The 26,207-nt window shown below is 37.0% G+C and overlaps 1 protein-coding gene across 1 annotated transcript; it reads left to right on the plus strand.

Annotated features, from left to right (window-relative positions):
• Positions 1-6,205: 6,205 nt before the first annotated feature.
• Positions 6,206-26,006, plus strand: LOC134242848 (uncharacterized; the record flags this gene model as incomplete). Its single annotated transcript, XM_062724993.1, has 16 exons — positions 6,206-7,336; positions 7,675-7,745; positions 8,173-8,290; positions 10,449-10,517; positions 10,616-10,704; positions 11,463-11,625; positions 12,099-12,182; positions 12,286-12,350; positions 12,432-12,512; positions 12,633-12,693; positions 12,814-12,961; positions 13,059-13,162; positions 24,931-25,012; positions 25,112-25,197; positions 25,333-25,416; positions 25,872-26,006. Coding segments are annotated over exons 1-16 (1,938 nt in total), but the record flags the coding sequence as incomplete, so codon positions are not given.
• Positions 26,007-26,207: the final 201 nt, after the last annotated feature.

Consider the following 26,207-nt stretch of genomic DNA (forward strand, 5'->3'; position numbering starts at 1 on the left):
CCTTTTGAAGATATTTTCCTGTGATAGGAGGGGGGGGGGGTGTAATAAAACATGCATATTAACACTTTCATAAAAATAATTTAAGGAAACGTCTGAAACAGATTGATTTCTTTATGATTAATTATTATCAAATAAATACTGTGTATTGGCTTTATTAGACCTAATATAATTTGATTTAAAGTTATTTATGATTTTATGCACAATGAATGAAAACATACCCCACCCTCCCCCAAAAGTCGAAGTGCTGAAATTCCCAGAAAAAAAAAGGAATCGTAATTTTCTTGTTATATGCACATCTATGCACATTGTGTCCTAAATATCTGCAAAGTTGACGAAATTGTGTGCAGCGGTTTATGAGGAATTGCGCTGACAAACTGCTCATCTTTATTTTCAAGATATGGCCAAAATCTAAATGTAAAAGTGCGGAAATTCCCGAAAAAATAAAGAATTCGGAATTTCCTGGTGATGTGCAAATCTAGACATACATTGACTCCTATAAATATCTCGAAAGTTCGACAAAACTCTGTTCAGTGGTTTATAAGAAGTTGCGCTGACCAGAATTTAATGTGAATTAAATTTCTAGACATGAATAAATAATGATTACTAGAAAAAGCAGATAGAAAGAGAGAGCAACCCCCCCCCCCCCCCCCCGTGAGAATTCCACATTCTACCTACAATTAGCTTTTTAAAAATTCTCTTGTCTGTTGTCCAGGTTCAGGTTCTGAACAAATATCTCACTTGTATCTCTTTTGTATATATATCTCAATGTACTACATGTATTTTAATTGCATGACATATAGTTATATTTAAGGAGAGGAACTCGTAAGTTGAAAGAACTTGTTTCCAATCCTTTTGTTTATACAATAAAATATGTTCAAAACAAAACCAGGTTCAGGTTCGACTCGTACGTTTGAGCATAGGTGTCGGAACAGGGGGATGGTTTTTTTTTTTTTTTTTTTTTTACAAATATATACTTAGTATAGACATTGAACATTGCTGCGTAGATTTAGCCTCCCCCCCCAACTTTCCACAGACAAGTCGCAGTATAGGTTAAAAAAGAGCAAATTGTTGTTGTTTAGAGAAAATTTTTTTACTGAAGTTCGAACCTACCTCCCCCCCCCCCCCTTTCCCCCACACGAAATATGATATTCGTGTTTTGGAAAAGGACATTTCCCCTTTTTTTAAGCTTCTCAGATTTTTTGAATGTATAAAAAAATTCTTTGCACTTAGCCCCCCCCCTTCCAATTTGCTTCCGACGCCAACGCGTTTGAGAGGGTATTTGAGAAAGTTCCCAATGTACCCATTCCTGTAATGTATATTTCACGTTTATTATATCCCCCGCTTGAAAAGTGGGAGGGTATATAGTAATAGTTATGTCCGTCCGTCGGTCTGTTACGCTTTGGGGTACCCATCTCTTATCCGCAAATCCTCTTATACCACTTAGTGAAATTTACTAAAACTTTCACAGAATCTTAGGTTTATTACATATTACCATTGTGCATCTCCTTTTTTACTTTTTGATCCGACACGTATTTTGGGTTTAGCGACAACAGCAAAATATGGACTTTGCCATTATAACCATATAGGAGGCGGGGGTATCATTTAGTGAGCTCATTGCTCACAATACCTCTAGTTTCTCTTTCAATTTGGCCGTTTGGGTTAACTTCTTGTCCAAATTTAAATTATTATTCAATTTATGAAGTTTCGACATCCCGCCTGGAAAAAAATCCTTGATCTGTCTTAAGGCTTAATAAATGGTACAGCAGAAAGTGCGTAAGATCTTTATACCTATTATTGCCCTAAGGGATGGTTACAGAGTGAGAGAGGGAGGGAGAGAGAGAGAGAGTTAGTTCAATATACAAAAGAGTAAATAAAAATTATCCGTATTCAACCAGTGTCAAGAATCCCTACCCTAGCTTTTATAATTATCTCCCAAATACTCCTACAGAAATTATTTATATATAAAAAAAAAATAGCGAGACTATCAGGCAGGGATACTGAAATTTCGATAGACTCTCTATAACAACATAATTATAAAACATTTATACATTCCTCAAAATGCACATACTTTGTGGTCGGAGTGACACATTTAAAAAAAAATTCAAAATTGAATTCGGCAGAGATGTCTGTCTTCCAAGAATATTTAGATAACGGTCATGTCAACTATTTTTGCACGCTCCCCCCCCCCCGCCTAAAAATCAAATGCCTAGATGTCAATCTGAACAGGGGATGGCATTTCTTCGTATGTTTGTGTGTTAAAGAACGTATAGATCTATGTACACATAAAAAAAATTGTATTCTGATTAATTGCTTTGAAGATTTGAAGTAAATAATTACCGTACATCAAATTACTTGGTTTAGATTTGAGATTAGTACTAAAATAATCAGTTATAATTGACAAATGAATTTTGCGACGCAAACCAACTGCAGACTATATACATGACTTTGTATAGAATGTATATTAGAACTACATGTAGATAGACAATTCACAATTATAGCTTATGAACAGCAGTTATAATACCCCCCCCCCCCCTTCAGCCGCGCAAATACCAAATGACTTCTCTTTCCACTTGTGATATTTTCCCTGACCAAAATCTGATCAGCACGGACTAAGTGTATCGGCCTGCTAGTCTTACCGGAGTAATGACAGTGTGTTTACTTTTGAGCTTTTACGGAGTTTATTTCTTTTTTGTGATGCATATTTCAATAAATGGAATTCAGGGTGTATATCACTTGACTTGTGCACATCTTCGAACCGATGCAGTAACCTTATTACCAGGTATGGATGGGTACGTTTACAGCGTTCGAGGCGTTTTCTCGATATGCACCAATTGCATAGGGGCTGCAAATCAAAGACGTTGGTTGTTTTGTTCCATTCAAATGATATAATTTCAAAATGTGTTTGCAGATTTTACTGCTTTTTATTTCAAGTTTATTCTGCATAACTTGGCGCACTGTAATAATACGTACGCGTGACGTGCATCTAAATTTCTCACCAAATTTACATTTTTTTCTTTTGATTCAAATCAATAATTAGTCAGAAACATGATTATTATGTTGTTTATTGTGGTTTTGAAATGTCTTGATCTCCTCATGTGTTCTCATATGCTTTACCATCGGAGATGTGCACAAGTCGATACCCAAACCAAAAAATCATTCAACTGTAACGAGCGCTTTGGGGTATATATCGTTACAATGAGACAAGGTATCTGAAAGAAATATGGCGGAATACGGCTATAGTTGGTATGAAACAAGTCGTACATAGATGAAAATGTTGCGTTTTTAAGAATTCATGTCAGCTTTAATTTGATACGTATAAGAATATTTAAAAAGCATGAAATAAGTAAGGCTATACGTTGAAACTGTTATAATATATATTATATTGTATATAGCAATCAATTCCATCATTATAAGGATAAAAACTTGCTTTGCCTGTCCACATGTGATTATCGTTTACTGCATTTTCGTGAACAATCATTCAATACGATTGGTCAGTATTGTAAGTGGTATTGCTGGGTTTTGTATTTCATATCAAAGCAGTACAGTGGCGGATTCAGGGGGGGGGGGGAAACCCCTGCTCATTGAATTTTTTTTTACAAGTGTCATTTCATCATTTTCTTGCATTGATAAGACTCTAATAAACATGAACCCTTTGTTTTTACAACTGTGAAATATACAACTACTTAACAGGAAATCACTTTCCGCTTGAACGCACACAATACACAGGTAATCAACAAAGAGAGTGCCTCAGAGATCGGGTAGTCCGTGCATCTAGTGAAGTCGCAAGGTCACAGTACAATGTAGTCAGGTACCAACACCAGAAAACTGCATAGTTACGGTGCTGCTCAGTAATATTCTTTTGCTGATAAAATGCATGTTTTTTAAACTATGAATAAACTATAATTTAGTTTTTTTTACCGTTTTAAAAATTAAAATTAATATATATTTTTTCTAACAAAACCAGGTTGGCTTAGCAAACCCCTCTAGTTCTGACAGATTCTCCAGTTTATGTAATTTTTTCTTCAGTTTGAAATTTCATTAATTGAACACGTGTGTTTATATTCCAAATCATATTAACAGTATATACTCAAGTAAGTTGAAAAGCACTAGTTAGGGATTCTGAAAATAATTCAATTTTTATTTTTTTTAATGTTTAAAAATTTTGCACATAGTTGTATCTTGGAAGTCAGCTTGACATAGGACTAAATTGATTGTAGGTGCATTTAAAGTAAAGACAACTTGAAGTCAACTGCTTGCATTCCTAAAATTGGCAGATTTAACAATTTTTTTAAGCAAAGTCTAAAGTCTTGTGCTAAAGTTAAATTAAATTGAAAACATTTTATTAAAAAATTGTGATGATCAGTATTTAAAAAAGCTACAAAAACTACTCCCAAAATGCTGGAAAATGCACCATTTAGAACCATTTAAAACAAAATTTTCTCGGGGGAGGTCCCCCGAACCCCCACCTATGGGAGGGGGACACCCCCTCCCATGCCCCCCTTCAGTCCTTTGGGCCTCAACCCACCCCCCACATGAACTTCTGGATCAGCCACTGTAGTATTGCTTTCATTGAAATCATACATCCAATCGATGAGTAATATTTAAGGAATAACTGTCTTATTTTTCGAATTCATGAAGTGATCAATGGATTGGCTCGTGTGATAATTTGCATAAACGCCGAAGGCGTTTATGCATAAAATTATCACACAAGCCAATCCATTGATCATCTTCATGAATTCGAAAAATCTGACAGTTATTCCTTATATTTACATGCTTTGATTCCGCCAATCCACGGGCTCCAAGCCTGCTTCTCTCTAGGTGTTGTCCCGCCCTGCACGTGGTTTTTTTTGGAACCGCGCCAAAACATTCATGAGGAAATCAATTACATTTACAATTGGTAATTTTATCTCGGACAAAGACATTGGAAATGTAAATATATGGTAATCAACATGTAAAACTTTTCCACGCTCGATCAAGCAAAGTTATACGCTGTTATTGGAATGATAGTAGTGTGATTTTGTAATCATGGTATCATTCATCGTCGCAAACCACGGTCAAAATGTACGATCCTCTCCCATTCTGGAGAGAGCTAAATGCGGACTCCAGACCGTGGCTTGAGACGATGTGAGCTATATGCGAACTCCGGACCGTGGCTTGAGACGATGGGAGTCATTTTGAATGCGTTTTCAAATAAAAATATCAGTGTCCAATTAATCGCACCTTGAATTTTAATTTGAAATCTACGAGACGAGAATGTTTTATTAACTACAATTTCACCAAATTATGTGAATCAGTTCTCTTAATTCTTAAAAAAAAACTACAGTCATGCATGCGCGGATCTAGAGGGGGGGGGGGGGGGGTCCGGACCCCCCAGGAATTTGCAAGGTTATTAAATTCAAATACTAAATCAAGTAAAAAGGGTCCTTGGACCCCCACTGGAAAACGCAGACGTCGACCCCTTGGAAACACAAGCACTTGTTTCGGAAATAATTTTTAAACCCATAGTATAATCATGACACAGGTACTTATTATTATATTATGGGTTAAAAAATTAGTTCCGAAACAAGTGCCGGTGCCTGAAAAACGCGGATTTGTGTTAAATTGGTATGAAAAATCGAAGGTTTGAAGCATTAGAAGTCAACGACTTTGAAAGAACAAGGACGCCTTGCTGTGTTTTTGACTGTAGCATAAAGGTGTGTAAACTGTTTTTTTAGTGAAAGGAAAAATGTATGAAGTTTGATAAAAAGAATCTGGAAAAGTTATATTCATAATGAGGTCAAGGTCATGGGAAGGCTGAGACAAAAATATGTAAAATTCCACACTCTTCAAATATACAAAAACTTAATTGTCATGAGTTTTTGTCATTTAATCATTGAATCATATAATATAAAACAATCATTGTTGGGGTGTTTTCGGTCAATACGATGATTAAGCCACCCTCGAAGCATAATATTCACCTCGTCCTTCAAGCACGGTGAATTTTGTATTTCTCAGGTGTGAAATTTCAAAAACCAGCAATATAATTGCATAATATTTTGTTGTAACGCATATACATACATGTACTAGTTAGTGAACTCCTTGCGCAACGTCATGCTTGAAACATCTCTGCGAGCAACTTAAGTCAAAACAGAAAATCTGTTTTGTGTGGCCTTTAAAAAAAGAACCAAAAACTTTTTTTTTTGATGGATAGTATTTCTGGTACGTTTTTGACCAAAGAGTATCTATGCATTAATTATGGCTTATATATACATGTATGCAAACCGCGGTAATGTTTGAATTTTACGTCTTTTGTATTGATTTTTCTCACGGGAAGTGGCCATCCTGTCAAACAAGAGGAAAGGAATAAGACAGGAAAAAACATACCAAAAACAATCGAGAACGCTCTTTGAAAACTTTAAACGGAATGAAAGCGACAGTTAGATAGATTACGAAAGTGTCAATACATTTTTCGTTTACTATGCCACCACTCTGCCAAATTCAATTTAAGTCCGATAAAAAGAGAGATTAAACACGATATTCATTGATAAACGTTTCTATTTGATGAATCGAACTATTCAGAAGGGAATCTGTTATTTCTTAAAGATAAAGATTGAACAATATCGTCACTCTCCCGAGTAACTCGACCATTCTTCTTATAAATGACCAATAAATCTGTTCCATGGTTTGTATAATGCCTAACCTCTCCACAGAATACCCCAATGTTTACTTATCAAAACGAGAAAGTCCTTATCTTCTATCCGTAATTACGCCTCAAATCAAAGAAATATATGTATCAGAAAGCTTGTTTTTCTGTGGAGTTCTAGTCTGTTTATGCTAGAAGCAAAAATTTCTTCATATTATGGATAACTCGATAGAAGAGGATCGTCTGCTGACGTCCACTCCGATTCAGAGTCTGGATGTACCACATCTTCTGGATCCGGGTGAGAATCTTTCGGATAGCAAAAGCGATGATCGGGACACCCCGGATTTTGTCGTCAGACTTGGTACTTCCTTGGCCAGGTCAGAAGCAGAGTCACAGTACAAACTTCTGCTAAAAGAATTCTCACTTAGACCTTTGGAATCACAAAAGATTCCCAAACAACAATCATCCATTAACTCAGGTACAACCAGTATCCGGAGCTCCGGCCGTGTTTCACCGGTTCGACGTCGGAGCTCCGTAATTTCCATCGGTAACGACCTTCGCCGGAGTTCTGTGACGTCAGTGACTGGGGAGCAGCATCTCCGGATGTTGAGTCGAGGACTTGGTCGTCTGCAGAGGAGGAGGAGAATGTCTACCAAAGGTCTACTGTTCCCTCCCCTGCCCTCACCCCAGGAGGACCTCTCTCCGCGGGAACCGGTTAGTTCTCATGCTCTTATGTCTTATCTTTGTTGTAAGATAAAGATAAAAAGCAAAATTTTATTTTTCCTGAAAACTAAATATTCTAAAAGATTTTATATCAGATTTCTTTATTTGCAGAACTACGTACCGGAGAAGGTTAAAATTTTATACATACACCTCTAGTGCAACTGCCTCGATTGCACAATACATGTATTTTCATTTGCACTTTTTAATTTTTTTTTCTTTCTACGTATATTTTATATTCTATTTACCCTGCACTTTGTTGTATCATTTCAATATTTCTCACAACATATGGGTAACTGGTGTTCATAATTTTATGATGATACACATTGTAGGCCATTGTCAAGTTCAGAAGAATCGCCAGGAGTGTTCTAATTGTATCCGGGATTTGGATTTGGTTAAAGAGGTGAGTACTAACTCCACCCCATCCACCTTTTATTCATAATGTAAATTTTGAACAACTGCTATTCTCGATATGTCATTGTCAAATCTGTCACGACTTTTACTTTGTATGACTGAGAAAACATCAATTTAATGGTCGCAGAGGTATATTTCTGTATGCTGTATAGAATAATGAAACTTGTTTAAAGGGGCTGGGGTTGTGGCCATTTTTCAGACTATTTTGACCTCCTTTAAAAGAAGAGCTCCATGTAAAGATTATACAAAAATGATCAAATTTAAAAAATAGAATGTATGAAATTTTTCTTTGCCAAATGATAGTTGACAGCTTAAGATATCATATCTAAAAAATTAAGTTAAATCTGGTGGTTAATTTGTTGACCCCCAGCCTCCTTAACAGCAATAAAAAAAATCTTGTAAAAATACTTTTGCAGATACACTCTAAAACCCAACACCAGTGAATGGTCATTCATGGAGATGTACATACATTTACGGGATGATATGAACCAAGTCCTAGCCTTCAATCCCAACACGTACGGCAAATTTGAACCAGTGGGTGACATAATATACTGTAATTTATAACAGTTTTACATAAAAGTTAAACGACTAATTGAATTAAACACTTTAAAAGTCATCTACAGGTTTAAATAGATTAGATATTAAGAGCCATTCTCTGTAATGATTTGAAATTTTATATAGGAGCTGTGGCACGCATAGTCTCAGAATTTCTCCAAACTTTCTATGATAGCAGTCATTGATACCCTAAACTGAAATCAGGCAAAAATTGGTTGCTATGTTTTATAGTTACCATGGCAACATGTCTTAATAGTTCGAAAAATGGCATTTTCTAACATGTTTAGAGCCCCATAGTTAACATTTGCTGCAAAGCAAACAATTGGCAATGACTGTTTCCAAAAGTTGAAGGTCAGATGTCTCAAATGCATGATAAAAATGTTTGGTAAATCAACTATTACATACGTTACTATGGTAACAAAGTATTCAAAAGTAAAAAAATATTCATTGAATTTTATAAAGTCATGCATGTAAAATAAAAAAAACCAATTATAGGATGAAATGTGACCAAATAATAGAAAAAAGAGCCTTGAAACATATACCAAGAACAAAATATGATTTTTCATTTTGGTTGGCAATGGTTGCCAAGGTTTTTATACCACAGAGAGCCTTCAAAGTAACACTCTGTATGTTTAAACCTGATCCTATCTTTTAAAAAAAGCACATTTCCTCATAACTAATGATAAATTTTATAAGATGTTGGTGTGGTCCAAGTTATCCCATTTGAAAAAATTCAGATTAGATTCTTTAAATAGAGCGTTGCTATGGAAATAAGCAGAAAATATATGCTTAAAAACCTGAAAAATATTTTCTTTCCTTGGATACATACCCTTAAATGTAGATTCCCAAAACTTTTATGATTGATATTTATTAACAGGTAACTTGACTTTTAATTTTGACTATCATCCAATCTTTAAGTGGATGCAAGAAGTTGGCACACAGGGTTTAATATTGATAAAAAGTTCACAACATCGAACATTGTCCCTTCTTGGTAACCATAGCAACAGTGTTGTTTTATTCATCAAATTTTATCAATATATGATTTTCAACTCAGTTCTTACAGATAAGTACTATTCAAGCTGAGTCCTTTCATTTGTTTCTTGATTAAATGGCAATTTAATTCTTAATGCAGCGAAAAATAATTCACTCTTAAGCACTGGTACTTTGTTTCCATGGTAACACTGCAAAGTAGCAATTATACCCAATTTTTCTAATGGTTTTGGTGTTGCAAGGTCCTAAGGATGCATATTTGCCAGTCTTGAATTTTCGTGTTTTTTCTCAAGACAGTAGCATTAACCCAATCTTAGTTACTGATTTTGCATGGTTACACTGTGTTACCATGGCAACCATAAAAGTTATTTATAGAATAATATTGCATATACGTATATACTTAAGGTCAAACATTTTCACTGTTTTTCTTAAGTCGTTGATTGAGTTTGAGCATGCAACACCTACCATTAGTGAATACGGAGTGTTTTTCAGCATATTTCAGCATTTTAAATGTATTCTAAATGTACCCTTGGTTACCACTTACTTAGAGATATATTCTAAACAGTTTCTTTACAGTATAAGTGACATCAAGGTGTCATGTTTTTGTGAGAATGATTTGTTTGCTTTTTCTAGTTTTTATTAAGCCACAGTCAAGATTTAAAGTGGCTTAAAAGATTTTTCAAACTTTTCCGGCTGTTGCCATAGCAACCCAGACACATAGCAACGAAATTTTGTTTGATATTTGTTTCTGGTGTCAAGTACTAAGCATGGGTGAAGTTTCATCAAAATCGTTGACCATGCGTGGCAACGAAGTTTAAGTGGTAACAGAGAATGGCTATTAAACAACTAAATGTAATTAAACACCAGTGCAAAGAGCTATCGAAACTGTCACTACCTTCTCTAGAAACGCTACTGCGTGAAAATAGAAGACATCTAGTTAAAACAAATTGTGAACATTACCTTTAATAACCTTCTAAAGTACAATGTAACTAATCACTAAATATAGATACTTCAGGTCTGTAAGTACAAGTACTAGTATAAAAAGCTACAAGCCCAACACCTGCTATAAGGACAATTTATTTAAAAATCATTGCAAAGACTGACTCGAAAATAAAAGCCTAACATTTTTTCATCCTATAAATTGTAGCTAAGAGACAAGTTGAAAGAACTACTCTCCATACCCAAAGAACGAAGAACTCTGCAGAACATTCAAGTGGTGAGCCCAGACTTTAAAGAAATGACTCATTATAATCGGCCCATTACCTAAGACGGCGCCTTTAATCAGTGGTAATGTTTTTTTTTTCTATTTGACAGATAATGGCTCTGATGAGGGACAACGCCTCCTTTCAGGACTACCCCGTACACACACAGATACAACTAGCCCGCTGTATGCAGTACCAAAGGTGGGAAAATTTTTACATAAGAATAAAGAAATCTGCTAATAAAGAACAAAAGGGCCATTAGTTACTCAGGTGAGAGTTTTGGCCCATGGGCCTCGTGGATTGCTGTAAATTGACGTCAAGACGTGCTCTGGTTGCTGAACTTGCATACATTTTTATGACGAGTGACCAGGATGAGGTTTTTGGAACAGGATCAATCTACATTAACTTAAAGTCTTATGTTGACCAAAATTGCAAGGGCAGAACATCTAGAAGATTGCTTCGAATGCTGGATCTGACATTCATCCATATTTTGTTTAACCTTCCTTCGAAAATTTTCACTCAAAATTGAAAAGCCACTTCTTGGCGGAAGAGGTGAAACACATGGAGATAACGAACAGTATTCAAAAGTCCATAAACCAATACAAAACAGGAGCAGAGCAAACACAGACCTCCAAAACATCGGAGGTGGGATCAGGTCTATCAAGATGCTGTATTAGACTTACATGTACGTTTTCTGGATGATTGGCCAGGATTAAGTTTGGAGCAAACAGAAACTATTAGATGTACCTGAACCATAAATCGCCGTAAGGACAGTGCCAATTTAACTGAGAAAGGTCATTGTGATAGATTAAATATTGCAACTAAAACTCACTGTGAAAAACTTCATAACTGTTTTCTTTATTAGACAACAATACAGTATGTCTTTTTTATTTTACATGGAATCAGAAATAAACACATAACTGTAATTCATATGATTTCCTTAAATAATAAATTTGCAGTTACGAGGCACGCCGAGTGATTTTGAAGCAGGGCCACCCTCCGTCCATGTTTTACATCATGTTGACAGGCACAGCCATAGTGAACATCCTTGACGAAGACCCGCGAACGGGAAACAAATTCGTCCGAACAGTTCACGAACTTAACGGTGGGGACACGTTTGGGGTAAATATTCTCAATAAAAATATATTTGTTTGTTTGTTTCTTTGTCTGTTGTTCAACGTTTCTCTCGAGAATTTTTCACTTATATGGAGACGCCTCCATTTTTCGATGGAGAGCTGCAAATTTTGTGTTATACTCGGTACTCGTGGCCATTGAGCAAGAAGGGATCTTTTTCGTGCCAACACCCACTGCGAAACAAGATCTTGGTTTAAACGGTCTCATCCGGGGAACCAGCTAGTCTCCACGTCCCACAGTGGGATTCGAACCCGCGACGTAAGGATCAAATCCTTACTTCGCCTTTTTGAGAGTTGACGCTTCAACCACTTCGCTATGCGGGTAATGACCAGTAAAAATATGTAAAAGTCGTTGACTAAAAATCGTTTATCTGCGAATTCTGAAGGAAGTATAGGATGTGATTTTATTTAATCACTGGTACATGTATAACTTTTTATGCTCTGTTCATTTGTATATTTCAGGAGATTTCTTTGATACACGGGGGACTCCGCACAGCCTCCATCATTTGTAAAACAACGTGTGAGTTTCTAGTCGTTTTGAAAGAGGTATAAAAGACACCAATTCTTTAACTGAATATTATGTTGTATTCATTTTATATACATCTGAAACCAAACTGTTGTTTACTCGAATCAAATGTGTATTTTAAAGGATTTCGATGTCATAATCAAGGAGCCACTGCGAAAACAAAAAGAACAAAACGTAGAATTCTGCAAGTACGAATTTTGAAAATTTTATCAAAAGTTTGAGAATATTTGTTGCCTTTGAATACATGTTAAAATTCAAAATCCATTTAGATCACTGATGTTGTTCAAAGATTTCCCTTGCGAAAAAGCTTTCCAGCACAACACAACCCAGTTTTTCTACCAATATTTCAAGTTAGTCAGGGTTTTGTTATTAAACAATCTATTTATGAGAAGTAATAATACCAAATTTAAAAATGTTTAAAAAATAATATTGAATTGCCAGGTAATAAAAAAAAGTATGGATATTTTCAGACCTGATGATGTCATTGTCAGAGACAGTCTGGAAAGTAAATACATCATTGTCATTAAAGCGGTAAGAGACAACATACCGTCAATGACTGCTTTTTATTGTAGAAAAAAAAAACCAAAAAAAAAACCACAAATAAAGGATGAAACTTATTATTTTTGAAAATCCTTTCTTTTTGGAATCAAGGGTAAATGTAAAATTGTGAGCGAATTCCAAAGTCGAAAATCAGAGACACGGCCAGACAGGATCAGAAAGATGTTTGATCCCGAGGTGGAAGAGGCCTTTCCCTTGTATACAACTATGAAGAAGATACAAGCAATGGACTCTTGTTCAAGTAAGAGTATAAGAGGCATATTGTATAAAGGGAAATAAAAACATTGTAAGGTAAGGACAACTGGAAAACTAGAATACTACATTAGTTACTTTTGTAGGAACAGATAACAAACCCAGTTCCAGAGACAAATTTCGGATTGGGTTATTGACGGGTACGATAGATAGAGACAAGCTGGTGAGCAGCGTATCAACCCGCGTGTCGGTACGTATAGGACTGAAAAAGATTGGTCTAATACGATAGATATAGACAAGTTGGTAAGCAGCGTATCACCCAGGGTGTCAGTACGTGTAGGAGTGAATATAACGGTCTGTTACGATAGGTACTAGAAAAAGAGAAGATGGTGAGTAGCGTATCAGCCCGGGTGTCGGTAGGTACAGGAGGGAATAAGATTGGTCTAGTAATATAGATAGAGACTAGCTGGTAAGCAGCGTATCACCCAGGGTGTCGTTACGTACGTATAGGACTGAATAAGATTGGTCTAGTACGATAGATATAGACAAGTTGGTAAGCAGCGTATCACCCAGGGTGTCAGTACGTGTCGGACTGAATATAACGGTCTGTTACAATAGGTACTAGAAAAAGAGAAGATGGTGAGCAGCGTATCAGCCCGGGTGTCGGTAGGTACAGGAGGGAATAAGATTGGTCTAGTAATATTGATAGAGACTAGCTGGTAAGCAGCGTATCACCCAGGGTGTCGTTACGTACGTATAGGACTGAATAAGATTGGTCTAGTACGATAGATAGAGACAAGCTGGTGAGCAGAGGATTATCCAGGGTGTCAGTTACGTATAGGACTTAATAGAACAGTATGATACGATAGATACAGTTGTAGAGACAAACTTGTGAACAGTGTATCTACCCGATCGTCGCTGCATATTGAACTGATACGATAGGTAGAGACAAACTGGTAATCTGCGCATCATCCATCATCCAAGTTTTCGGTACCCATAGGACTGAAAAGAAAGGTCCAATAAGAAATACTGATTTGATCGATACGGTACGATGAATAGAGAAGCTGGTGAGCAGAGTAACAACCTGCGTGTCGGTAAGTATAGCACTGAATAGATCGGTCTGAAATGATAAATAAAGACAAGCTGGAAGTTGGTGAGCAGTGTATCAGCCCGGGTGTCGGTACGTATTGGACTGAATATAATGGCCTGGTAAGGTAGATAGAGACAAGATAATGAGCAGCGTATCAACACGGGTGTCGATATGCGCACTGCTGGTAAAGTGCGAATCGAGAAAATCTTGGTTTCGGTCACTCGCTACTATTGGTTTACATCAATGAGGCAACACAGATCAATTTGACGTTCCGGCATGGCAGTTTATTTGATTAAGAGGTAATTATTAATGTTTGAAATGTTTTTTTACTGTATTATTGCTTGTTCCATGAATATATACGCGAAAAACACCAGTAACTGCTTTAATTACACCTTATAAATGTTTGTTACTTGACTTTTCCATATAAGCAGTTTTCTTGTTTTACACAAATTATATTGCATTAATTATGTTAAAACTGATTTTTGTAAATGATATTCTAATCGTAAGTGATTTTTTTCTTTCTTTCATGTTTCACAAGACTCACATTTTGATACAATATTAAATTTTCTGATAACGATGCGAATATTATTGCTGTATATGCGACTTTCGGCACCTGTAAATGCTACTTCTGGCTTGTGTTTTTTTTCATCTGGTGCGACGTTTTACTGCTGTATATATACAGTACAAGAGCTATAGTACATACGATACAATTGTTTTACAGATGACAGAATTTGGTTGTTTTCGCTGTCAATTCACAGGATCATCGTTTGAAAACACAGTTCATCACTCCATCCATCATCACACAAAAGATCAATTAATCATCAAGAAAAGAACTCTTCCAAACAGAACATTCCAAAATATAAATTTTAAAGTAACACCCGAAATAGAATTTAAAGCTGGTAGAAGTATTATTCCAAATGAAAAGAAAAGAAACATTAAATTAGTCAACATAGAAGATTCTTTGGACCTCCCTCCAATAAAAAAACAAAAGGTTTTAGAAACTGAGAATGAAGAAAAGAATGAAGCAAATGGAAATCCTAAGATCCAAGATAAATCAGACAACGGAAAAGAAGATGAAGCAAATGTTATCATCGATTGTGGACAATTAACCGACAAAGCAAAGCATTTTATCAAAGATGTGTCTAGTTATCTACCCAAAGTGGCTGAATACATAGTTGAAAATGAAGAAGTAGAGGAATGGACAAATCTTATCAGAATTATGGCAAACAGAACCCTTCCTCTAAACAACATTTCCTATAAACTGTTCATGAACGTCGTTACATGGTTTGCAACACACAATTCCTGTGGAATGCGATACGATTCCAATGTGAAACGCTTCTGGAGAACAGGAAAGCAATTGTTCAAAGATAAATTTTTGAGATTTATGTCAGGACTAAAGCACAAAGGTCAAACGTTTGAAGAAGGTGTTCAGCTAGGCCAGTTTGAAACAAAGGATTCAAAGATTAACTTTATTGTTCCAAGCAAACAAATGCTAGAAACAGAGAACGACACAATTAAAGAAAGTTGTCAATCACCTGGCATTATGATTCCAGTTATAGAACATATTGCATCGAAGAGTGAATCCAAATTAACTGCTTTTAAACTGAGTATGGACTTAAAAAAACTAAATCCAGGGGGCAAATTTGGGGATGTGAACTGCTTAGGATTTGAGAAAAAGCCCACATTTATTGAGAGAAATGAAAGATTACATGAAGAACTAGATGTACTTACCAATGCAAGAACTCTACACGAACAGTTAGAAATTGATAAAGAAGACAACCAAATTAAAAAAACAACAATTCACCGCAATGCTTGCTCAATTTGTGAAAATACTAAGTAGAAGACAAAGAGATCTCCAAGAGCTGAAGACTAAAAAAGAATACACAGTCGAAAAGCTAAAATCTGAAGCTGGTCCAAACTGGAAGGAGTCAAAAGTGGCGTATGTTCTAAGTAAAATTCAGATTTCACTTTGTGACATAAGAATTGCTATGTCAGATATTAACAAGACAACAAGCGATATATTGCGTATTGGCTCAGTTTTGAATGGAATTCCATATCCAATATCAAACAAGGTAGATTTGGATTATCAGCCTAATTACAAGTGCTTAGTTGCCATGGATAAAGACTTCGTACAGCGCTGCAACATTCCACTACATATTTCATGCAAATATGTCAAACAGCGATCCCCTGAATGGTTTGATATCCGCAGCAATGCTTCCATAACTGGAAGTACAGCATATGCAGCAATAGGTCTTGAATCATTAAAACGGGAACAGGAACATTTTGATCAGAAATTCCGCAACAAAGAAAAGGATCCTGTAAATGAGGAAACAAGGAAAAGAATGGCGCACGGAGAACAGAATGAAGTCAATGGAATGGCAACTTTGATAGCTTCAGTTCTTCCAACCTTTTACCCAGATTTGCATTTCCAAGAAGAAGGCGCTCACATTATTGAAAGAAATGGTAAACCATTTTGTGTTGTCAGTCCTGATGGCAGTCTTCGACGAAATGACAAGGCAGAGAAAGCTATCGAAATAAAATGTCCTTATTCATCTGCAGCTGGGCCTTACTACAGAATTCCTACCAGATATGTATTGCAATTGATGCTGGAAATGCAGGCTATGAAAGTGAAATCAGCATTGCTGGTTTGCTGGCTACCAAACGTAACAACTGTTATTGAGGCAACTTTCTCAGAACACCTTTGGCAGAAGATGTGGGATATTATAGTGGATATTTATGGAGATGCTTGTCCTAAAAGACCAACTAAGCTTCATCCAAAGTTAAAAGAGCTGAAGTCGGATATTGCTGAATACATTGAAACGAAAAGCAATTTCATTTGTGAAGTAGGATCATTAACAGCAAATTCTTGTTCACACACTTCTGTTCATATCAATAACGTGCAAGATCTTTACTTATCTCACGGAAGAAACGAAGATAACGATGTTTTTTGTGGCAACATGGAGATGGTATGGACAGAGGAAATAGAAACAAGCTTTCGGAAGTACCAAAATTGTATATTGGCTGCAAATTCACTGACAAGAGATATTGCAAAACAAGTGCTAGTAATCATGCTGTCTGACTTTGACCGTTATTATAAACCAGAGATTCCACACTCATGTCCAGTAGCATATTGTCTCACTGGCTACAGTTTTACTTGTCAGCAAGCTTCAGATATACTCACGGAAGTAAGAAAATCTTGTAAAGAAAGGGGACTCAACATTGTTGCACAATGTTTTGATGGTGCGTTTGCTCGATTAGCATTGCGTGGAGAGAGAAATGAACCTCTTACCTTATTACAGCTTTCAAAAGATGTCTGGACAGAAGCGTGTACTATGCCAAAACACCAAATTGTGAAAAACATCATTGATTCATTTAAGATTGATAGTATCCAAAGTTATGAAGATTTGAAGAGTAGATTCGATGTTCAGTGTAAAGACGTCCGTATAAAAAATGGCATAGTTCATCAATTCTGTATTGGCTATCTTGGGGAGGAGAAAAATACACCCAGAACTCCATTAAACTGGAGGGATCTTCTCAATTCAGAAAGAGAGACAATATCAATAAATCCTAAAGAAAACGGAGAAATTGCTGAAGACAAAGAAAGAGCACAAAATGTCAAAGAAACCGTAAATCTTCTGGATGATTATGACAAGCATGCAATGTGGATGGGTTTCTGCGAAGATGGAAAACGGAGACATTGTTCAAAAGAAGAATTTCTCGACATTATATCCACAGCTGCTTCATTGAACAAACTGACTAAGCAAGAAATAATTTCATTTTGTAGACCAATAAACGAGAAGCTAAAGAAGAATGGCATGCAATCGTTGTCAAGTATGAGGAAATGTGAAATTGTAAACAGATTTTTGGAAAAGTTTGGTGATGGATCCACTGTTGACATTAAAAGGAGGATATTTCAACCGCAATCGTTACGCTCTATGGTGAAAACTTTTGTGCAGAAAAAATTGCCCAAACGCTTTTTGAATGCAGTACAAGCCGCTTGTATTTACCCTCGTGAATTACAGAAGTGGCGGAATGAAGCAACATTTCAGGATGGTTGCACGATCAGTGGTTCACAGAAACCACATTTTTGGTATTGCCAGCCAAAATATATACCTTCTGAATCACAACACTTGCTTGAGTTCCTAGATCCTGAACATCTTTTGACAAACATGAGAACAAAGATATGCAGTACAGGCATGCCAAAAGCAAATATTTCAAGAAAAGCATGGATAGAAACTGCAAAAAATGGAAAATTGAATGGGTCAAACTTAAATCTTGCACTAGTAGAGGACTTGGTTGATAAGCAAAATGTTGGATTTGCCATCAAAACGTTTAGCTTAGAAGTTGAAAATGCCATGCCGGAAATCGGATTTGAAAACGAGGCAAACTTTTGTTCTTTAATGAGGAATTGGTACAAGGCACAAGATGAACGGGGCCTTTCAAGTCTTGTCCGACATGAATACGAACAAAATTTACGAAAATGGTTACTAAACAATGTGAGATTTGATGTTTTTCCACCACCTGGAAAACACGTTAAAGACATACCAGTAGTACTATTTGAAGGCCTTTTAGTGCATATTGACCGTCGTTCACAGCTTTACGCTTTTACTGGAGGATCCTACAATGCTAGAAGCCTTGGAACTCTTGACAACGAAAACTTGTTTGGTGCTTTCCAAGACTGGGATGCAAAAGGAAGTGGTGTCTTAAGGGCTGATGAAGTGAAGCATGCGCTATATACCGCTTGCGATTTATACGCCACAAGACTAAATACTGATAGGTGATTATGTGAAATTATGAGGATAGACGTCTAATATGTACTCTGTAAGGACACGACTTGAACGCCGTCCTTCTTCAGATAATTAGGTACAATAAGAATTAATTTGATTTTTTTTCAGGGGATTTTATATGCACACTTCTTCATCAAGAGTGTATCCAGTCCGTTCCTTGGGAAAATGTGAAAACCTCATCAATACGACTGTTAAAATCCCAAAAATAGACCACCTTCGAAGCCTGAAGATAATTGAGATGAAGTAATTATGAAATTTAATTTTTTTACACTTCATTTTGTATTTCATATTTAACATGTTTAAAGTAAATATGCTATGCCACGATTACATACACAATTACTGAGTAATTTCTGTTTTAGTGACCATATCTTTGATTTACAAGGGGAGAAAAAAATGAAACCTAAAAGAAAGAAAGGGACAATTAGCTCTATGGATGAACCTGCGAGAGGAACAAGGGGGATCAGAGCTGAAAGATACAGAATTGACGAGACAAAAATATTTCCACATACGAGGGCAGGAATTGAACTTCCTGATATAATATAAATTGTTCAAATAAAATAATAATAATGACCATGTTTAATTTTACTTTTTATTAATGTAGAAGAATGTAATTTCGTGAATAACAACAATAGAAATGTGCTTGATCACGAGTGTTTCTTTATATGCCTGTAGTAACTTGCTGCCCATTTGTAGCATTTCCCACAAACCTCGCATACATGTGTGTTTTCGCTATGTTTTCCCTGCATGTGGTTTCTAAGCGTTGGCTGGCTCCCAAAAGACATGTTGCAAATGTGGCATTGGTAGGCATCATTCGTCCCACAGGTTTTAATGTGGTCATTGTACGATGATCTATATATGAAGGCCTTTTTGCATTTTGGACACTTGTGGGGCTTATAATTTCTATGAGTGTTCATATGGCAGTCAAAGTGGGTTTTATTATAAAACGTTTTTTCACATATGTCACATTTAAATTTATAATTTCCCAATACTCTCATATTGTGCTGATTTAAACCTTGTCTAGAATAAAACCTTTTTGAACAATGACTACATACGAGCCCTTCTTCATGTTTTAGCCTTTTGTGTTCTCGCAAATCACTATTAGTTTGATACTTGCTGCTGCAAATATTGCAAGCAAATATATTACCATTGTGGGTCCTTTTATGCCTCAAAAAGCTTGATCGCCATTTTGACGAAAAACAACAGTTATCACATTTATAGATTCGCATTGGTGCATTTTGTTGTTGTGCGGGTTCTTCGTTTGACTCCAATATTCCGTCTATCTCCATCTAAAAGTAAGAAAACCATTAAAAATACTGAGAAGATAGAGAAAGAAAGAGAGAGAGAGAGAAGAAAATAGGTATACTGATTAAAAATTACTATATACCACAAAATCTATGTTCATTCATCATGCAGGTATTCAAAATTTCATATTTTTCACATTTTAGTTACATAAACCAAGAGTCTCATAGACGTAAACCAGTTGTTGCATTTACACAAGTAAATAGTCGCCTGTGTTAAAGTGTTACAGAAACCAATAGTAACGTCTTCAAAATAATTTTGCTACTTATCAGCAGATTTGTAAAATATTTTTATCAAAAAAACATTGTTAAATGTTGAATAACGTATAATCAATAAAAATCAATGTACTAACCTGTCCATTTGATCTTCTTCTGCTTTATTTTTAAATCGAACACGAATACGTGAAAAACACGAGGTAAACAGCTATTTTTATGCAATGTTTCGATATGGAGCGCCTTTTGGGTATCAAACCAATTCAGTCGCTTAAATATTTAATCAAGTTGCATTGAGAAAGTTGATTTTTATTTTGTAATTTTGAAAAAAATTGCCTAAACCAGATATTTCACAGGTGCCAATAGTAGCTAGTGTCCGAAACCAAGATTTTCTCGATTCGCACTTTACCAGCAGTGATGCGTAGGAATGAATTAATAGATCCGTCCGATACGATAAGCTGATGAGCAGTGTATCAATCCATCTGTCGGTATGTACAGTATAAGACTGAAAGATCATTCTGTTATACTTGATGAAGACAAACTTATGGGCAGCATATCATCCCGGGTGTCGGTACGCATAGGACTAAATAGATCGATCCGTTACGATAGATAGAGACAAGCTGGTGGGCAGCGTATCGTCCTGGGTGTCGGTACGCATAGGACTAAATAGATCCATCCATTACGATAGATAGAGACTAGCTGGTGGGCAGCGTATCGTCCTGGGTGTCGTTGTGTATAGGACTGAAAAGATCGGTCCGTTACGACTGAATAATTTAGAAAGAAGAAGGAAGTAAGTGAGCATGATAATAGCCCGAGTATGGGTTCATTTACGGATTGAATTAATGCTGGGTGCAATAGAAAGAAAGAAGCTTATGAGCAGTATTGGCATGTAAATGGATTGGGTTGTTGATGAGTAGGTGAGCAGTGTGCCATTCCGGGTGTTGGTACCTAAACGGATCGGGTTGTTATATTGGTACAATAGAAAGAGATGCTGGTGAAAAACGTGTCATTATTGAATTCTTGTAAGATAAACCTTGAGTAAATATGCACTAGCAAAGGATGAATTTCTGTTACTGTTTTTGTCAGTTTAGCACTCTTATGCATGACTATTGCTATCTGTCATTTCCGGCCCTGGTGCTCGACTACTAGTTCCAATCATCGTCAGATGGTCTCAAACCTTCACCGGAGGTTTCGACTCTAAACAATGACACCCTCCAGCCGGTGGTTAAGCAGCAGTGGCCAATCCACGATGGATCCTGACTTCCAGCACTGATCATCTCGGCGGTTTCACATCCAGCAGGATGACCTCTCTGTTGCTTCAGTCTTCTTTTTGCGTCTTGCGTGCTCTTCCTGGTACTCCTAATCAGCTTCCACGCCAGTGGTGCTTGGAACTCTGCAACGGACCTCTATTGGTAAACCAAAATGTTCCATCCCCTATTCTTTCAGTCTGTCATGAGGTGTGCATACTAGTATTTACTATTTAAGGCTCTTTCTCTATTGTGCCTTTAACAATTTTCTTCCCTTTACATGGTCAGATATATTTCGATCAACGTTTTCGACTGCTGGGACATGTATTCTGCGTCTGGTCGCTGATTGGCTTTCACGATCTTATGGAAAACTAACTTTCTGTCTAGATCCACTCCAAGCTCCCACTCTCTCTATCCAGCATTAATGTCCACCATGTTGCTCTTGTGTCAGTCGTTGTTTTCCACTCTCTCACAAATTGTAAATGTCTTTGTTTCAAGTCTGGTGGTTTTTCCTTCTCCCAACCTCCATAACATTAACCAACTCACACAGGATTTTGTATGTTTTGTCCTATCACCATCTACACTTCCCTAAGTCAGCGCTTCTTGGCATCCTGATAGATTACTAGTATGTGCTTCAATCCCTCTCATACCACACAGCTTTGTGTCAACGCACTCTGAAAAAATTACATACTTTGAATAATTTTTCAAAGCGCGTTGTAACACAGCTTGCAGTCTGGGTCTTCCCTAAGTCCCCGTTGTTGCAAGTTTACAAGAGACGGGCTGGGAGTGTGTTAAACACTGACCTCAACAGGAACGAGATTCTAAACTGGACCATTCTTTAACAATCCTGACCTTGTCTGGATTCCTGCTCCAGCGACCTAGTCATCTTAATTCTGAGTCCCATTACGTCATAACCAAGCAGCGACATTTTGCTACCTTGAATTCTTCGACCACAGAAGAAACTGGTCTCTGTAATCTAGTTGAGTTGCTGTAGAGTCCAATCGATGTAAATTGTGGTGGAAATTATAGCCATCAATCTAGATACTAACTTATCTTCATTTCCGACAGTAGTAGTTGCGATTTTAAACATGAAGAACAGCCACATGTGTCTTGGTAGGATACCATGCTGGTAGATCCATGCCTTTTATTTCCCAGGCAATCCGCGTCCATCAACCATTTCTAGCCGAGAAAGAAGCTTCTTGATGCTATCTTTATCTGTGGGAGATTCATTTAACTACTTTCCCAAACATTTAAATGGGTCTCCTACTATTGACAGGGATATCCTCTCCTTGAATTTGCGTCATGACTTTGCCTGTTGATACGCCCCTTCCTCGTTATGGGACATCTAAATTTCTACGGCTTGAACTTCTTACGTACTCAGGAAACACTATCTTCCAATGCTGAGAGGACCCATCTTGCCTGTATATGAGTCGTTGTTGTCGCTGTGAGGTCATCCATAAAGTCTCTGATATGTAGCTGATAAATACCTTATCCAAAGTCCATTCTTTGCCCTCGTTTCTTTTTCTGTAGTCCAGGTCACTATTCATGTACCCGTTACAGGACTTTTGCGAGGAGCGCTGACTTTTACATTCGATGTCTTACTTTTACAACAGGACAATGTACGGAAGCTATTTTACGCTATAAATATTTAGCTTAACGAACATAACGAGTTATTTCAAAGCACAAATAAGTTACCCTTGAAGAAATCGTCAACCACCATACCCTCAACTTTCGGCCTTCACATGTTAGTGCCCCTTACACCATACTTATGACCACTAGAAAGGTTTTCTGATCTATTATCAATTCTGTACCTCCGTACATGATACAGGTTTAAATGTCAAGTAAACCGTCAACTGTAAAAGTCAGTGCTTCTCGCAAAAGTCCTTAAACAGGATAGTAGACAGCCTGTGACCATCCCTTTCTCTACTCTTTGCCAGGATGTGGTCGAGTCATCAACAGTGAACTACATCTTGATTCCTCCGAAGTATCTGTTGACAATTCCCTGAACATTCTCTGGTATATGGTACAGCTCCATCGCCACTTCAGTCAACTTATGGGGCAGAGATCCATAAGCGTTGGCTATACTTCAGCTGTGTTTTTCCTTTTCTACCAGTCCTTCGCTATTCTAAACTGTTTATTCAGCTCTCGTAGTTCTTGTCGAAATTCTCTATCTTTCGCTTCCGCCTATTCAGGGTCTGATCTTTGTGCTCATTTCTTGACAATTCTTTCTCTGTCCCAAACCGCTCTTTCCCAATGTTATTCACCATGGTAAATATCTCTATCTTCTTCTCTTCATTCCCTTGCGTTGTTAACTCAAGGATTGTGCTGACCTTTTTGATCGAAGCTACTCCACAATACTTCATCATTTCCTTTTGGCCATGTAATTGTTAGCCTCTTTTCCTTAACATTCCTTTGTGTTTGCTGGTCCATACTTATTTGAATACCAAGCTCCTACATCAAGACATCAAGAGGTTCCTGGTTTTGTGGGTTGTGTCCAAGCTAGGATCTTGCTGATCTCACCAGTTGGTTCTTTGCGCAGTGTTTGGGTTGTCGCATTGGTATATCCTCAGACCTCGGACTTAACCGTAAGCACATCTATCAGCCTTTCCTTTATCTGATATTAGATGCGTCATTCTCCTGACTTTGATTGTTCATTGTCGTTACCTTTAGATCTGACTTTTCTAGTCTCTCATCCTCCACCCCTCTCGGAAGTCTTCGAAGGGAGTTCTTCAATTTTCTTTCGGTCTTTCACAGTCGATTGTTATCCAATCTTTCAGATACAGGTTTCCCAGATTAACAGTACTAGTATGCATTTGCAGGAAATGACTTTCTGCTATCTGTCAGTTCGTCACTCTTATGCATGCCTTTCGCTATCTGTCAAGTCCGCCGTAGGTGCTCCCTGTCGGTTCCGATAGTCATTAGATGGTCTCCATTCTTTACTGGATGTGTCAACCCTAAACCATGATATCCTCCAGTTGGTGGGTCAGCAGTGGTGGCCAATCAACTATTCGATGGATCCGGACTTCCAGCACAGATCTCGGCTGTGCCAATTCCAGCAAGAAGACCTTTCTGCTGCTTCTCCCCGTCTTCTGTCTTGCGTGCTCTTCCTGGTACTCTTATCGTGCAAGCAGCTTCCACACTGATTGCACTGTATTAGAAACTTTTACTTGGAAAATTATCTCTCTTATCAGAGGGTTGGTCTTCTTTAATTCGACTGAAAAAAGAAGGGGTATAAAACTATTTCATGTCTTTGTTTTGTCAGTTGGATTAAAGCGAACTAACAGCCTGTGGATAGGACAAACCTATCGTCTGAAGTTCTGGAAACTGGTCAGAGAATTATTAATCATGTACGTATAGAATATAACATTCAGTTTTCTTTGTAGAATTCAGAAAGTACCACAGAGAAACTGGCAACCACAGTTGATGATGAGATAAGTCAAATGACACTCAGAAGACATTCTGCTGGTAATAAACACATTTGGCCACTTTGAATTTTTTCTTTTCTTATTTTCAATATTTGGATTAAGTCTGCAATGAGTAGTGAAAAAAATGAACGATTTTCAGATCCACATAGAAAATCCCAAAAGTCGGATCGTAGAACGATGTCCTCCAAACCACGGCTCATGGAAGAAATCCTGGATTGCGAGGAGGTACTGACTTGTTTGTGTGCTTCTCCTAAACACGTACATACTAGTACATAGCCTCAGAAACAGAATCATCCTAACACACACCATCAAACACACATACATATAAATATATTTGTTTTCTACTTTTCTCGTTTCTAGGACTATGTGCCACGCAGTAGATGTTCCGAGCCCTTCATCACGGCCTACGCCCAGATTTCAGAATTAAAGACGGGACAAGTATTTGTATGTAATTATGATATTAGAATGAAGGTTATGGAGATAACGAACAGCATTCAATATCAAAGTCCATAAAACAATACAAAATAGGGGCAGAGCAAACGCGGACCTCCAAAACATCAGAGACGGGATCAGGTGCCATGGAGGAGAATTAAATACAGCATTTTGTTTCGATAAGTACCGGTAAATCTCCAATGAAAAAAAAAATGCAAACAAGTGTCAAAGAAATGAATCGTTATTATATCTACGAAGTTTTGATTAAGACTTAAAAGAAACAGTTGGATATCAATCATTTTAACTTTCAGAAATTTCCCTATTTTGAAATTTATTTTTGCAAAATCTAAAACACCCGTATGCTTATCATTAAAAAGAGCCCCGACATGGTACGAAAGAAAAATCATGTTTCCTATTGGTAAATGTATTTTTTCTGTCGTCATAATTTTCTACATTACATCTAATAGGGTTTGGAGTCTCTGATCTCTACCCCGTCTACACAACTGAGTCTGGTCAGCGAGGGGGCGGAGTGTATCCTCATTTCTAAGCGGCTCTTTCTGAGGGAGGCTAATGTTAAAGTCCTAAGGATTGTCACAGACTTGGTAAGTGAGCATTTTAATAGATGTAATACATACAGTGTATTGTTGTTTTTAAAATAAAAATAGCCACAAACTCTAAAGTTTACTTTCCTTTTCCCTTGGCTGTGTAATGGATAGATGCTGTGCCCGATTTCGGACTACGGTTCTTGCGAGGAAACTTGACCGAACATTACATGTATATTTCTTTTCCAGGTTCAAAATTAC

The sequence above is a fragment of the Saccostrea cucullata genome, unplaced genomic scaffold (assembly GCF_032062105.1).
Source record: "Saccostrea cucullata isolate Sc308-1 unplaced genomic scaffold, CSIRO_AGI_Scuc_v1 ctg304, whole genome shotgun sequence".
In the NCBI taxonomy this organism is placed as follows: domain Eukaryota; kingdom Metazoa; phylum Mollusca; class Bivalvia; order Ostreida; family Ostreidae; genus Saccostrea; species Saccostrea cuccullata.